The sequence below is a fragment of the Drosophila kikkawai genome, chromosome 2L (genome assembly GCF_030179895.1).
Source record: "Drosophila kikkawai strain 14028-0561.14 chromosome 2L, DkikHiC1v2, whole genome shotgun sequence".
NCBI lineage: Eukaryota > Metazoa > Arthropoda > Insecta > Diptera > Drosophilidae > Drosophila > Drosophila kikkawai.
In genome coordinates this window covers 27954943-27970929 of record NC_091728.1, presented here as the reverse complement: position 1 = coordinate 27970929, position 15987 = coordinate 27954943, and the positions used below count along the sequence as shown (strand labels likewise).

Genomic DNA, 15987 nt, shown 5'->3' with positions numbered 1-15987 from the left:
GCGATAAAAAGCTGTTAAATACTTATACAATATCCTATTACTTTGTAATCCTAAATATAATCCTTATAAACTAATAAACATAATAAACAGATAATAACCAATTATCTTACATGGGGGCTCAACCGAAGCAGCCATTGAAAGAGTCGAAAAAAGTACAGTTGTGTGTGTAAGCGTCAGTCGAATACAGAGGACAGAGACATAACAAGAACGATCAAGTTGCAGTTTAATAAAACGTTATATTAATGATTCGGTCTGCAAAGAAGAACAAAAATCACAACCAGAATAATCAACCTAAAACCCGAAGTGGACAACAGCATGTATCTCAAGATCCAGTAAACGCAGAAGTCAAAGAGATGGATTTGAATACAACATTTTTCTTGCCGCCGAACGAAGTAGAAGACCAAAGCGAAAAGGAAGAAATCGGCAGGAATGAGATCGAATACTTTGCAAGTGGCGCATCAGCAAATTCTGAATTTCACCACACGCTGAAATTCACAACAGGCCATGAAGAAGTACCCAACAACAACGAACTGAGCGAAGTGCTCAAACTGCTTGCAGCGAAAATTGGACAAAGCGATTCCAACAGGAATGCCATTCCAATTGAAAGCTCCTCTAATGTTGTGCCAGATTTTGATGGAGTTTCAATCCCAATTAAGCAGTGGATAAAATGTTTTGACGAGAACGCAGATGCCTATGAGCTGACCACCAAGCAGAAATATGTGAACGCTCGTATGAAAATGAAGGGCACAGCCAAGTTATTTCTCGAATCTACCACTGTGTCAACGTATGAGAATTTAACTGCCGTATTATTGGATGAATTTGATAAATCGCTAATCAGTTCTGAAGTGCACAAGCAGTTGGGAGAACGAAAGAAGAATGAGAACGAGAACTTTCATGAATATGTGTTGCATATGCGAAAGATAGCAGCTCAAGGATTGGTTGAAGATGAATCGGTGATCCGTTATATTGCAGATGGACGAAAGCTGAGTAACGATCTTAAATATCCTCTTTACAGTGCGCCAAGTCTTAAGGAGTTGCGAAGCCGATTTGAAACTATCGAAATGATGACAAAAACAACAGCCGGACGAAAGCAAGCAGTGCAGCAGAGTGACGTCGGCAATGCAGTAAAACCAGGGAAGCGATTCGAACAGCAACAAAACCAAAACAAAAGGTATTGTTTTAACTGCGGCTCACCCGAGCATATGAGAGCTGAATGCAAAGAGGAGACTAAATGTTTTAAGTGCAGCGGCAGTGGGCACACATCACGCAATTGTAGAGGAGAAAATCAAAATATCGGTGTGATCAGCGAGTCAAGGGAGAAGACCCTTACCATCAACAACAAAAGCGTTTCCTGTCTAGTCGCCACTGGTGCTGACGTGTCCCTTATGCGATTCAGGACATATAAGGAATCCCATTCTGATGTTGCGAGTAAAGTTGTCCTAGCTAAGAAGAAGGATAACACATACAGGCTTTGCATAGACTACCGCGTTTTGAACACAATGGTTCTGAAAGATCGATTCCCAGTTCCACTCATAGAAGAAGTGCTTGATAAGATGCAAGGTGCGAAGTATTTTTCAGCCTTTGACCTCAAGAATGGTTTCTTCCACGTCGAAATTGATGAACCCAGCCGCAAATACACAGCGTTTGTGACAAAGGAGGGACTTTTCGAATTTAACAGAGCTCCATTTGGATTTTGTAATTCGCCAGCAGTTTTCGTAAGGTATGTCACATATATTTTCCAGCAGCTGATCAATAAAGGTGTTATGGAGATGTACATAGACGACATTGTTGTTTTTGGACGTACAGTCGAAGTATGTCTAAACAACATGCAGCGAGTCCTAAAGCAGGCAGAGCAGTATGGCCTCGATATTAAATGGTCAAAATGGTCAAACAACATGCAGCGAGTCCTAAAGCAGGCAGAGCAGTATGGCCTCGATATTAAATGGTCAAAATGCCCCTTTTTAAAAGAGCGTATTAATTTCCTTGGCTACGAGGTGGAAAATGGAGATATATGGCCTGGGAAAGAGAAGGTTAAAGCCGTTAAAAATTTTCCAATGCCGATAAATATCAGAGGCATACAAGCGTTTCTTGGATTGACGGGCTACTTCCGTAAGTTTATTAAAAATTACGCCCTTATCGCTTAACCCTTAACGCAGCTGTTGAAAAAAGATTCGGCGTTTAAAATTGAGGGAGAACAGAAGCAAGCAATAGAACAACTAAAATCAGCCCTAATAGATGAACCTGTTCTCAAGATTTGGAGTCAAAGCGCTAAAACACAACTGCATGTGGATGCATCTAAACATGGATTCGGTGGAACACTGCTTCAGCAACACGATGGCAAATGGTACCCTGTTTTTTACTGGAGTAAGAAAACAACGCCACAAGAAGAAAGGCTTACAAGCTATGTACTTGAAGTAAAGGCAGCTTACCTAGCAACGAAGAGACTTCGACATTACTTGTTGGGAACACAATTTGATTTAGTCACTGACTGTGCAGCATTTAAACAGACAATCTCCAAGAAAGATATTCCTCGAGAAGTGACGCCGTGGCTGATGTACCTACAAGATTTTACCTTCAATGCAAAGCACCTAGCAGGAACCAGAATGCAGCATGTAGATAGCCTGAGTCGTTTTCCTTTTATGATAGTTACGTCGGAGGTACACGCATAGATCAGAAGAGCGCAGCAGAATGATGAACATCTAACAACGGTGAGGGAAATTTTAAAGCAGAAGGCGTATGCAGATTATGTAGTCAAGAACGACATAATTTTCAAACAAATAAATGGACAAGATTTGCTGGCAGTACCAAAATGTATGGAGAAGGAGATAATTCAGAATTCACATAACTTTGGCCACATGGGAACTCAGAAGACTATACATGCAGTTCAGCAGGATTTTTACATACCACACTTGGAAAAGAAAGTAAAGCAGGTAACTTCGAACTGCATTGAATGCATCACTCACAACCAAAAGCTGGGTAAACAAGAGGATTATCTACACGCAATAGATAAAGGCGACATTCCACTTTCAACATTGCACATTGATCATTTAGGTTCGTTGGACTTGACGTCGAAAAGCTACAAGTATATTTTCGCTGTTGTAGATGGTTTTTCTATATATACTTGGATATTCCCTACTAAGTCGACAAACGCAGAAGAAGCTATCCGCCATCTGGAATCGTGGATTTTAATATTTGGCAGTCCTCAAAGAATCATCAGCGATAAATGAGCTGCGTTTACATCACATTCTTTTAGAGAATTTTGCAGTAACAACAAAATTGAACATATCGAGACTAGAGCACGCGTACCAAGAGGCAATGGCCAAAGCGAACGGGTCAACAGAGTTATTATTTCTGTACTCTCAAAGATGTCAGCAGCGGAACCAGCAAAATGGTATAAGTATACATCACAAGTGCAGCAGGCCATCAACGCACATGTCCACGCATCGACTAGCTTCACACCCTTTAAAGGTATGTTTGGTCAACGAATGAGGAATAACTCCAGTCCAGAGCTTATGAGGATCCTACAGGATGAAATGCTTTTAAACCTACAAGACGAACGCAATCGAATTTGGCAAGGAACTAGGATACAAATCGAAAAAGCTCAAGAAACTTATAAGAAGAACTTCGATAAGAAGAGAAAGGGACATCATGGCTATCAGTTGGGAGATCTAGTAGCCATCAAAGCAACGCAGTTCATAACCGGAAGAAAGTTGGCTAATAAATATGTACATCGGACCATATGAAGTAACTCAAGTAAAACGAAACGGCAGATACGATGTCAAAAAAGCAGCAGAATTTGAGGGTCCACTACAAACATCTACAAGCGCTGATTTTATGAAGCTGTGGCGCTATTCTTACTACAAAGAAGATGACGACCTGAATGCGGAGGAGGATGATACATCTGGGTCAGATGTTTTGCAGGATGGCCGAATGTAAGGAGGCGTTATGGGCATCAGTTGGCAGCCCATACAAATATCGGCAGGAGTCGTGTCTTCAAGAGGGAGTCGCTATCGTACATCACTAATAGAGAGAAGCCGTTGAGAAAAGTTAAAGAAGTCGTAGCGTCGTTTGTAGAGCAGATAGATAAGTTGTAAAACCCTTCTAAAGTCGCGATAAAAAGCTGTTAAATACTTATACAATATCCTATTACTTTGTAATCCTAAATATAATCCTTATAAACTAATAAACATAATAAACAGATAATAACCAATTATCTTACATATATAATATCCGAAAACTTTTATAATAACACGTAACATAAGAGGGTATATACCCATCTCACATAAACGTACCTGGGCCTAAAAGCAGACTACATTTTTTCTAAGCGAGCTTTTAAATGTAAAATCAGAGCTTAGGGCAAATATACCAGATAGCTCAGAGTTGCGCCAAGGAAGATCAGTGATTTTCTCTGCTGCTGAACGTGAGACCACTCCATCCGTTTCCATGCTAATTTCTTTTTAATTTGAGATCCGGTGGAGTGCTCAAATATTTCATTCGCTTGTCGCAGCCGAATTTGCAATAAGTGCTAAGTGCTAAGTCCACGCGGACAGAAGTGAAAAATCCGTGTTCAGAGCCGCAGCTTAAGCAAACCCTAGTGAGCTAGGAAGCAAAGCAGAAGGATGAAAAAATAATATCGAGTGCAGTATAAATTATATGAAATTCTTCTGTGGTCAGCTATTAGAGATTAATTTTCAGCACACCTTCGAGGGAGATCTATCTTTCGGCGATGGATATGGTCCGTGAGTTTTGAAAGAACCTTAATCCTAAATGCGAACGAAAGCTAAAAGTGAAACTAAATAAAATACTCTGCCACAAATATGAAATAAATTTAACTTACATCAAATTACGCAGCAATTAAAATTAAGAAACTTATTAAACACAATGAAGTAGTCATGGAATACCACATGAAGTTAAAACTATAATTTTTCAAAATCAATAATGGAACAATACTTTTTTAAACTTTAAACTTTATTTTTTTGTAAGAAACTAGAGATTACGGATTAAAATTAGATAATAAGAAAAACTGAATACATTTAACTTAATCCAACAAATTTAATTTAATTAGTTTACAAAGATATATATTAAAGAAAAATGTATTCTAATTTAAATTAATCAAAACTAATTCCCCATCTAATTGATCTATTATAATATATATTTTTAGAACTGTCAAGCCATGATTTATCCTTGTGTACTTATCTTTCTATTCCTTTCCGTAGCGTAAAATATATATGAAATGTCGGCCTTAATCACTTTATCTAAATTTATCTTTTAACGAAATTATGAACCCTTTCACCAAAGCCGTTCTCTTGCGGCAGGTGATCATAGGCAGGGTGGGCATTATACGAGCACAACAACATCTGTGTCTCCACAAAAATTAGTTTTCGGCCTGTACTTCTTTCTCTTTTCTTACTTTTCTTGCTACTAAATACTCGTTTAAATACGTATTATATTTATTTTGCTGTGGTCTTTTAAGTTCCAATGAAAAAATATTAGCAAAGTTTTGTTTTAAATAATAAATGAAGAATATATACGAATTCTTTTTTTCTTATGAAGATATTACAAAGTTGTAATGAAAAATTCACAGTGTTTATTTAGTCCAAATAATTGTGACAACTAGCAAATTTCTGTAGTCCTTGCTATTAAAAAAAAACATTAGATGTTTTCCGATTCGGGCTAAAATACTACATTTTGATTCACTGTGCATGTTTGCCCTTAATCGTGCAGTTATTGCACTTATTTTTTCAGCATTAATTGGTGTGAGAAATTTGTCTTGATTATGCAGTTCTAGCCGATTACATTTTTATTGTAAGTAGCAGTAGTAAAGTGTTGACATTTAGATGGTTGATGAAGCTTGCACACTTAATGCACAAATTGAATTGCTTAGAGGCTTGGTGTTAATCGATCGCAACGTATGCTGTCTGTATCGTTTGTGTTCTATATACATAGGTAGATACTTTAGTTTTACTACTGGAATAAAGTGGTCAACTCTTAAATAATTTGAAGAAGTATTGAAGGAATTTATAAAATAAAAACTGTCTACAATGGTAAGTCAAGTTTTGTCATTTTACGAAATTATTTTTGTTTTTTTTATATAAGGTATAAATTTGTAACTTGTAACTTGTAAGCATCACATTAAAAACCATTGTGATTTGCTGCAAAACTACATCAACAGAAATAAAGAAAAGTTAAAGGAAACATTTATTATAATGAATAAAAACAATAATGTTAAGTCATCTATTATTTTACATAATATTATATGCAACTATAATTAAAAACAAGAAAGGAAGCTAACTTCGGCACGCCGAAGTTTGTATACCCTTGCAGATATTATTTCATTAAATTTTACTTATTGTTTAGAGTTTGACAGTTACAGTTCTACATTCCCAGTTTTACATTTTCTCTACATCTACCGATCGGTTTATATGGCAGCTATATGATATAGTTGTCCGATTTTCATAAAATTTATACCAAAATTCTGAACTAATAAAATGAGCTTATATCTCAGAGTAGATAAAAATAGGTTGAAAAACAACGAAGTTATAATGTTTTTTCTATCAATTTCCCGATCGTTCCTATGGCAGCTATAAGATATAGTCGTCCGATTTTCATGAAATTTTTACCAAAATTCTGAAATAATATAAAATGGCCATATCTAAAAAATGGTGCAAAAATGTTGATAAACAGCCAAGTTATAATTTTTTTTCCAAAAATTTATCGATCATTTGTATGGGAGCTATATGATATAGTCGTCCGATCCGGCCCGTTCCGACATATATAGCAGTGAGAGTATACAGAAGACTATATGCAAAGTTTCATTCAGATAGCTTTAAAACTGAGAGACTAGTTTGCGTAGAAACGGACAGACGGACAGACGGACAGACGGACGGACAGACGGACAGACGGACATGGCTAGATCGACTCGGCTGTTGATGCTGATCAAGAATATATATACTTTATAGGGTCGGAAAGGTCTCCTTCACTGCGTTGCAAACTTCTGACTGAAATTATAATACCCTGCAAGGGTATAAAAAAAACAAGAAAGGAAGCTAACTTCGCACGCCTAAGTTGTATACCCTTGCAGTTTGCAATGTCCGATTTTCATATAACTTATACCAAAATTCTGAAAAATTGGCCATATCTTAAAGTGAATGAAAATACATTGAAAATCAACGAAGTTATAATTTTTTTTCTATTAATTTCCCGAACATTCATATGGTAGCTATAAGATATAGTCGTCCAATTTTCATCAAATTATAACCGAAATTTTAAAATAATAAAAAATGGCCATATCTCAAAAGTTATTAAAAATGTGTTGAAAAACAGCCAAGTTTTAATTTTTCTTTTTTCTAAAAATTTATCGATAATTTTTGTATTTTTGTATAGGGTAAGGTGGGGTAAAGCCGACAGTGTGGGTAAACCCGACCTCCCTCTGTTTTCGAAAATCGGAAGCACTACGCAAAATAATATTAGTGTTGTCGTGTAGAGCATCGAAAACAATGAAAATGGTGGTATGACACCATTTTATTAGTCAACATTGAGATGGTCAAACGACGACAAGTTTGTTTTCACAATTTTGACTTTCATTTTTGTGCATAATTAACTGCAGGATATTTCTTTTTGTCAAAGTTATCGCATGAAAAGGTAAGTGGATTTAGATTCTTTGAATAAAGTCCTACAAAGTGCATATAAGTTTGGTTCATTTTTTTTCATAAGTTCTTTTTTAATTGCGTTTTTATGAAAAATTACGTCGTGGGGCAAATCCGACCTCTAAATAGTGGGGGAAATCCTGCCGCAAAAAAAGCCAAAAAAACAACAATCACACAAAAACCATCAACATCGCAGCCAACCAGACGTTCAACTCGAACCAAAAAACGCCAGCAAGCTATTTGAGCAGCGAATCAGATGATACTGATTAATTATTTTGCTATTTTCATTTTTTTAATTCTATTATCTTTTATTACCATTATATAACATAACTTTGATTGATATATCATTGCAAAACCTATATTTAGGTTATATCTGTACTAAATCAACCAAAAACATAGGCGGTCGGGTTTACCCCATCATTTTTGAACATAGCTGTTCAAACATGAACACGGTTTTAGATAAGAAGCATCTGTTAGCGATAAAGTCCCAGCAGCAGAGCACGGCCTAGCACCATATCTATCTATTAATACAACCGCCACTTGAGCCTATGTAACAAGTAACCCGAAATATGACCTCCTGCGAGCGGTCTGGGTTTGTTTAAGATATGTTCTTTCGGGGTGACTGTTTGCACCCTTATCGTACTTTAAATACTTCCCACGATCGGGAACTGTCCGATGCGTGGGTCTAGAACTAAGATCTACAATGTACATTCTCATGTTAGCTATATAAGCTAGGGTTTGAATGGAATAAAATCAGTTTCTTACAAAAACTCAGCATATGAAGACTTCTAATTTATTTGGGGTTTTCAATAGCAAAAATGAACTTTTTCGTAAAACGCTTGTATCTCAAAACTTTTCAAAGGTATGAATAAAATGATATGCATAGAAAGTTGCGCAAAGGTCTAACCTTTAATTTGGTATATATAACGACTTGATCCGATGTAAAATAAGCATTTTATAGCCAAAACCATTTACTAGGTCGGCTTTACCCCACCTTACTCTAATTTGTATTTCAGCTATATGATATAGTCGTCCGATCCGGACCGTTCCGACATATATAGCAGTGAGAGTATTCAGAAGACTATATGAAAAGTTTAATTTAAAATACTTTAAGGGGGGGGTAAGGTTAATTCGGTGCAAAAAAGGCCACTTTTCAAAAAATTATTGTGGCAGAACGGCTAAAGTTAGCTTAAAGAATTAAATACCATATAATAACACAACATTTGAATAATTTTTGATAAATTTTGAATTGAAAAATATTTAGAGGTAGAGAAGTTATAGGGAATCTCCCGAGTCGCCTCCAAAAAAAGTTGTTTTGCGGTGTACATCCTAACAGTCCACAGGATCATCCGATCTAAAAAAATTATACCTCATTCGTTAAAGGATAAGTGTCCCGAGGTATTCAGGAAGCGATTTTTTTTAAAAGTTTTTTTGTGATTTTTTAGGAAATTTGAAAGTCTAAAACCCGATTTTTGACTAAAAAAAATCGTTATTTCTTAATTTAAAAATATATAAAAATTAAAAATTAAAAAAAGGCCAACGTGAATACCTGAGGAATTAGTTAAAAAATGTATGTGCCAAATTTCAAATCGATCTGTCCAGTAGTTTTTCTGTAATCGTGTACACCGATTTGAAAAATTGAATTTTTCAGGAGAGCGCTTTAAACTTTGTGATTCCCATGCATTGAACACTAACCGACCTTCGTTCAACTCCGCATAACTTCGTCAATTTTACTCTGATCGATGTAAAACTTGGACACAATATTCTTAAGATGTTGAACTTTAAAAATAAGAAATAAAAAAAAATTTACGAAAAAAAAATTAAATACCTTACCCCCCCCTTAAACTGAGGGACTAGTTCACGTAGACATGGCTAGATCGACTCGGCTGTTGATGCTGATCAAGAATATATTTAGTTTATAGGGTCAGAAAAGTCTTCTTCACTGCGTTGCAAACTTCTGACTGAAATTATAATACCCTGCAAGGGTATAAAAATAATAGCGAAAGCTAACTATTTGATATATTTATTTAATTGCATGATAACAACATGAACATGTAAGGAAGTAGAACTAATTTTGTAAAAACATAGTAAATATGGTCCGTCTGTTTGTCCATCCGTCTGTCCTTTTCTACGAAAGTTACTGGTCTCGCAGTTTAAAAGCTATATAAATAAAACTTTACACATAGTAAACTTTATATACTATTTCATACTATATATTTGTAGCTATCATAGCTGTCATTTTATGCAAATAGGATGATATAGCTGCAATAGCAACGATCCGAAAATTAATAGAAAAAATTATAAATTCGCTGTTCTTTAACATATTTTCTTCTTGAAATGTAAAGCTGTAATTGTAAATCTTTAATAACAATTGACAAAAATTAATCGACCCTAAATGATCCAATTAATAACTGCAAGGGTATTCAAACTTATTGATTTTTGTCTGGATAGTTTTTTTTTGTGAATTTTTTATCTTATTATAAGTACAACTTTTTTTATGATAATAATTGAGTGGAAAAATTTTAATTAACATACTTTAAATCTGGAATATCCTAAGGAAATTGATTGACAGCTTTTTTCAAATCTTAGTATTTAATTTTAATTGTTATATTCAGGATTGACGCAAGAACCACGACTTACAGATTGAGAGCAAAAATCTATCCATTTTGGTCAAGTGAATAGAAACACTAATTACTTATTATTTGGGTTTGATAAAATTTCATAAATTTTTTTTTAAAACGTATAAAAAAAAATAATATTTTAAGTTTTAAAACAACAGCTATATTATAAAATCGTCGGATTTTCATCAAATTTATTGCAAAATTCATAATTTATAAAAAATTACTATATTTTAAAGTAGATACATTTTTTTTTTTAACCAAGACAGTTTTTGTATCTTTAGCAGCTATTTGATATAGTCGTCCAGCCTGACCCGTTTTGGCATATATAGTAGTGAAAATAGTCAGAAGACTTTCTGCAAAGTTTGTTTCAGATAGCTTAAAAACTGCGAAACTACTTGGCTGACAGACGGACATAGGTAGATAGACTTTCCTGTTAATGCTAATTAAGAATATATATAGTTTACCGGGTCGGAAACGACTCCTGACTAAAATTATAATACCATGCCAGGGTATAAAAATATTCTAGACAAGCGATTCCATTGGTCGTTTTCAAATAGCAAAATCAAGTGATCGAGCGTCACCGCGATGGGTCTCAGGCAACGTGTACTGGTAAATATGCAAGACACAAGTAATGGGACTTTTTAAATTCTCACTTTTTCGACCTTTCTCATTGGTGAGCAGACAGTTAGATGGAGGGGGGAAACCAAATCGGGTGGACGTACAAAAGATGCGACTGGATCTTCTTAACCAAATCGTTCCGTCTCACAGTAGCGCCTCTAGAACAAAAGCAGTTGCACAGAACAAATTGTAGAACAATGTATTTTGTTGATGGATTTTTGATTGTAAGAAACTGCTTTGAAAGCCAATTACAGTAGTCCCAACGTTATCAATTATGTGTGTATTTTTTTTTCGTCTTTGGGGACTGTAAATTACTAGCTGCAGTCATGACACGGTTCGTTTTACCACTAACCATACAACATATAGACTGGTCATTTCATACAACGAAAATGGACACAAAAATTTCTTAGCGTACGGTCCCATGTTAACTGTTTGCTGTTAGCGACAGACCGTCTGTTAGATTTTAGCTGTTAGCGACCCGTCCCATGTTAGCTGTCAGCTGTTAGCGTCAGGCCTCTACATGTATGCGAGTTCATGCATTCACGTACACGGGTGCATTTGTGCGATCATTTCATTTCGGCCCAGCAAGAATATTTGGTCTTTTGCTACTTTTCGCGCTGGGTACCCTAACAATATGGGCATATTCGCTATTGGGTTAATAATAAAAATAAGAATGTTATATGTTATAATATATTTCTTAATGTTTCAGCATACATTTAATATTTGTTTACAATTCAAATCAGTGGCAGCAGTGAAATGTGTTGCATATATGTACATATGTATTCGAATAAATAAAAAATCCATCTACTGAGATAGAAACAGGGCATATTGCAGTCGGTGTCACTTAAAACAGAGACGGCCATGAGATCTAACGGTTTGGGTAGCAACTCGCCCAGAAAAAAAAACAACAACCGCCAGCGTCGCGACGAGTCGCAGCCACGCGCCACACAGAATGTGCGAGCAGAGGAAATACACTGACAACAACTTTTTGAGTAGAATTAATTATATTTGTTTATTAATTGGTCAAAAATGTTTAATTTGTTTATTATTTCGTCAAAAGCGATTGCACTGCATCAGATCCAAATTATTAACTTTTGAAAAGAAATATCTCATTGGAGCTTTCAATAACTTCAGCCATTTTTGTGTGAATTTATGTCCGCCAAAGAAAAACGACTACAAAAGAAATCCAAACTTTTTTCTTTAGTGCAGAAGTCAACGCCAGCCTCGCAGTTCCCTTTAAAATTGTTCTTGTTTTTGGTACGAAGTGCGAGTTCGGTCGCTTGGGTCGCAAACACATTTCACTGCTGCCACTGATTTGAATTGTAAACAAATATTAAATGTATGCTAAAACATTAAGAAATATATTATAACATATAACATTCTTATTTTTATTATTAACCCAATAGCGAATATGCCCATATTGTTAGGGTACCCAGCGCGAAAAGAAGCAAAAGACCAAATATTCTTGCTTGGCCGAAATGAAATGATCGCACACATGCACCCGTGTACGTGAATGCATGAACACGCATACATGTAAAGGCCTGACGCTAACAGCTGACAGCTAACATGGGACGGGTCGCTAACAGCTAAAATCTAACAGACGGTCTGTCGCTAACAGCAAACAGTTAACATGGGACCGTACGCTAAGAAATTTTTGTGTCCATTTTCGTTGTATGAAATGACCAGTCTATATGTTGTATGGTTAGTGATTACGCTCTCTGTACTGTATACTGTTATTGTGGGACAATCTTCAGTTTTTTACAGTAAATTTGTAAAATATTGTATTTCAGCATTTTCGTAGGTTGGGGCCTTTAGGCTGCAAAACCATGGTTGGATTTACTGTATAGCAGTCATATGACGTAACGCGTTACGTCGTTATACTCTAGTTTACGGTAATAACAACCTAAGATTTTGGGTTGGGACTTACTTCAGGAATTTTTTCTGTGTAGACATATCCAAAGCATTTAACTATGTGAGCGCCGACATGATAATGGATAAAATTGAGCGTTAACAATTTGTCGCAATGAACATTTCAATATTTGTATTTCTAGCTGTTCCCCAAAGCTGAATAGCTTAGGTGCAAAGAGGCTTCAGATTGGCTTTGAAGAGAGATGCAACCTTTGTTTTCGGTATCATAATGATAATAGAATTTTTTTTTTTTAATTTCCTTGGGTAGTTATCGAGACTTATAATAAAGAGTTTAAAGATTATTTCAATAGCCCAGTTTGAATGTTCAGTTATCATTTTTATGGTTATAAGGTCACTGCCTTTTTCGGTTTAATTGGGAAGAAGCATCCTTATATTGCACACAAACTTTGACGTCGCACAGTAGCGCCTCTCGAACAATTAGCGTTGCAAAAATCGAAAAAGTCATGTTCACAACAACAGTTTTAACCAAACTTATACGACAGGATTTCCCAAGGATTCAGAATCTGCAATTTTAAGATTTCTTTGTAGAAGATATTGTTGCATTTTCAATCGGAATGGGCTGGAGGACCGTCGATATATCGATAGAGGTAGGATCTTTAGGACCAAGGGGGGCAGAGATTTGAATGAGCGAAACGGGAATATGCAACGGGCTTGGATTAGGGGACTTAAGAGAAACGGCTTTTACCCTTGGCTTCGGCCGTTGCACCGAGGAAAGAACGGTTCCTAAGTCGGAACTCGGGTGACAGGCCGAAGGCTATATAGAGAGGGATAGACAGCATGGGAAACGGCAGTAGCAACGAGAGGTCGAGATAAACGCAGGTAATTTCCTGAAAAATAGGAACCAACTCAAGAACGTGGGTGCAAGTGGTGAAAATGAAGAAAAAAACGTTTTATTAAATGGATGTATAATTTCAGCATAATAAAATCGCTGGCCACGGCATCCTTTATTTGGAAATTTCGGAATTATATTGTGAAACTTACCCGCCTCCGACGTTGTTGGTCGGATATTCCTGGAGAAACGAGCCACTAAGCAGCCGGCACTCCTCAGTCACTCAAGCCTTCCATCTAGCCAACCTGGAATCCGGTGAGTCCGTTCCATGAGGTGCCGTCCGGAACCGGCAGAACTTACGTATATTGGGGGCATTTATTCGCTCCGCTGACCGGAATCGACGTGGCCGCTGCGTTGTACTCCCCATTTCCATCGGGCTCGACGCCGCCATCAGGGGTTGCGATTCCCGGCCGCGCATTCTAGCGAAGCCTCATCGCCATTGCGGATCGCCGATCTTGCCTTATAGTCGCTACAATAGGATTAAATTATTGATTGTGATGTTGTTTTTGTTAGGCTTATTTATTTGACTTACTCGTATTGTTTCAATGTTCTTGTTCTCCGCGTCTCCTAACTTGCGTCAGGGATTTGTGCAACACAAGCTCTGCAAAATTAAAGAGTCTGCTTAGAAGAAGTTGGAATTAAATGAAATTGTACTTACCCGTCCCCTTTATTTCTTTTGGAGCTCCGATAAGGATAATAGGCAGGAAAGAAGGGAATAACTAGTCAGCTTGTGGCTATTTTCTTTAGTGGACCGCCGCTTCTTATCCGCTGCCGCAGTCTTGGCGCGAGCGCATCCCGGGCTAAGGTGATGTTTCGCCGGGTATGAGTCCCATTGGAACTCGCAAATGCCTGCCAATGTTAGCGATAAGTATTTGAAAAATTATAATGTATTAAAAGCAATTAAAATAATATAGAGTAAATGTATTTACCTGGGGAGATGGGCCGGCCGTCATATGGGTGGTGCCCCAAGACACACCGGAGGCACCACAGGTTGGGTGGGAGCGTCGTGGCGAATCCATCAATGCCACCATTTCCATTCCACGAAAACTCGTCATTTTTGTTTGCTTACATTTTTGTGCTAGAGATGTGTTTTTTGTTAGTGAGGAGTTTTCTTTGAGATGTCCGACTAATTGGTGTTACATTGTGCAGACTGCGGGCATAGGTTGGTACCTCCCCTGGGCATCCGCTGAGCTAGACCGGCATTGCCCTGGGAAATATGCAGTTCCGTTACAATATGAACATTCAAAGTTGAACTTTCCTTTGTTTTTTGCATCATATAAAAACAAGAAATGAAGCTAACTTCGGCACGCCAAAGTTTATATACCCTTGCAGATTGGTTTTGATGTTTATATTATAGTCTAAATGCTGAAAACACACATAAAACAGAGTTTCACCTATACTTATTTTCTTTACAGTTTGACAGTTACAGTTTTACATTCCCAGCTTTACATTTTCTATACATCTACCCATCGTTTCTATGGCAGCTATATGATATAGTTGTCCGATTTTCATAAAATTTATACCAAAATTCTGAAATAACAAAATAAGCTTATATCTCAGAGAAGATGAAAATACGTTGAAAAACAACGAAGTTCTAATTTTCTTCCTAATATTTTCCCGATCGTTCCTATAGCAGCTATAAGATATAGTCGTCCGATTTTCATGAAATTTTTATCGAAATTCTGAAATAATAAAAAATAAAATGTTGAAAAACAGCCAAGTTATAATTTTTTTTCTAAAAATTTATCGAACAGCTATATTATATAGTCGTTTGATCCGGCCCGTTCCAACATATATAGCAGTGAGAGTATATAGGAGACTATATGCGAAGTTTCATTCAGACAGCTTTAAAACTGAGGGACTAGTTTGCGTAGAAACAGACAGACGGACATGGCTAGATCGACTCCGCTGTTGATGCTGATCAAGAATATATATACTTTATAGGGTCGGAAAGGAGACCTTTCACTGCGTTGCAAACTTCTGACTGAAATTATAATACCCTGGAAGGGTATAAATATGGCTAACTTTGTCGACTTTCAGGTAATATTACACAAAAACCATAAAACCAATGGTCATGGTTTTTACTTTAAATGATAGATACATTCATAAACTGTAAATGAACCTAAAAAAAAGGGCACTTTGGTTTGGGCTTTAACAGGTAAATCGCTACCTGCCAGGTCTCCATTTTTTTGTACATTTTTCTGCCAAAAGTAGTCTATAACTTCTGAAGCCGATGAAAGCTACCGACTACACTATGTCTATAAGTTACGTGGATTTTTCCTGGACCGGAATTAACTTTCATCGGTTGCGTCGAGCTGCGTCTGCAAAAATGCAACGGCATAAA

At 36.6% G+C, this 15987-nt stretch overlaps 2 protein-coding genes across 3 annotated transcripts in view; both read left to right on the top strand.

Moving 5' to 3' along the window:
- The first annotated feature begins 242 nt into the window (after window positions 1-242).
- Window positions 243-2669, top strand: LOC138928492 (uncharacterized). The gene is made up of 2 exons (XM_070285615.1): window positions 243-2109; window positions 2170-2669. The coding sequence occupies exons 1-2, from the start codon at window positions 243-245 to the stop codon at window positions 2667-2669; spliced, it is 2367 nt and encodes a 788-aa protein (XP_070141716.1).
- A 3167-nt stretch (window positions 2670-5836) lies between these two features.
- The window catches only part of TpnC4 (Troponin C TpnC4), an 87461-nt gene continuing 77310 nt past the window's right edge, over window positions 5837-15987 (top strand). Inside the window, exon 1 of one of the 2 annotated variants that reach the window (XM_070287070.1) lies at window positions 5837-6044. In XM_070287070.1, coding sequence (XP_070143171.1) covers window positions 6042-6044 — 3 coding nt within the window. In that variant the 5' untranslated portion in view covers window positions 5837-6041. The remainder of the gene's footprint in view (window positions 6045-15987) is intronic. The other variant, XM_041775872.2, reaches the window with a different exon arrangement.

What these genes read in the sequence shown, in the direction of transcription:
- LOC138928492 (XM_070285615.1), top strand. Translation starts at nt 243, where the DNA reads ATGATTCGGTCTGCAAAGAAGAACAAAAATCACAACCAGAATAATCAA. An exon ending in TGGATTGACGGGCTACTTCC is followed by an intron (nt 2,110 to 2,169) that starts GTAAGTTTATTA and finishes TGTTGAAAAAAG; the next exon opens with ATTCGGCGTTTAAAATTGAG.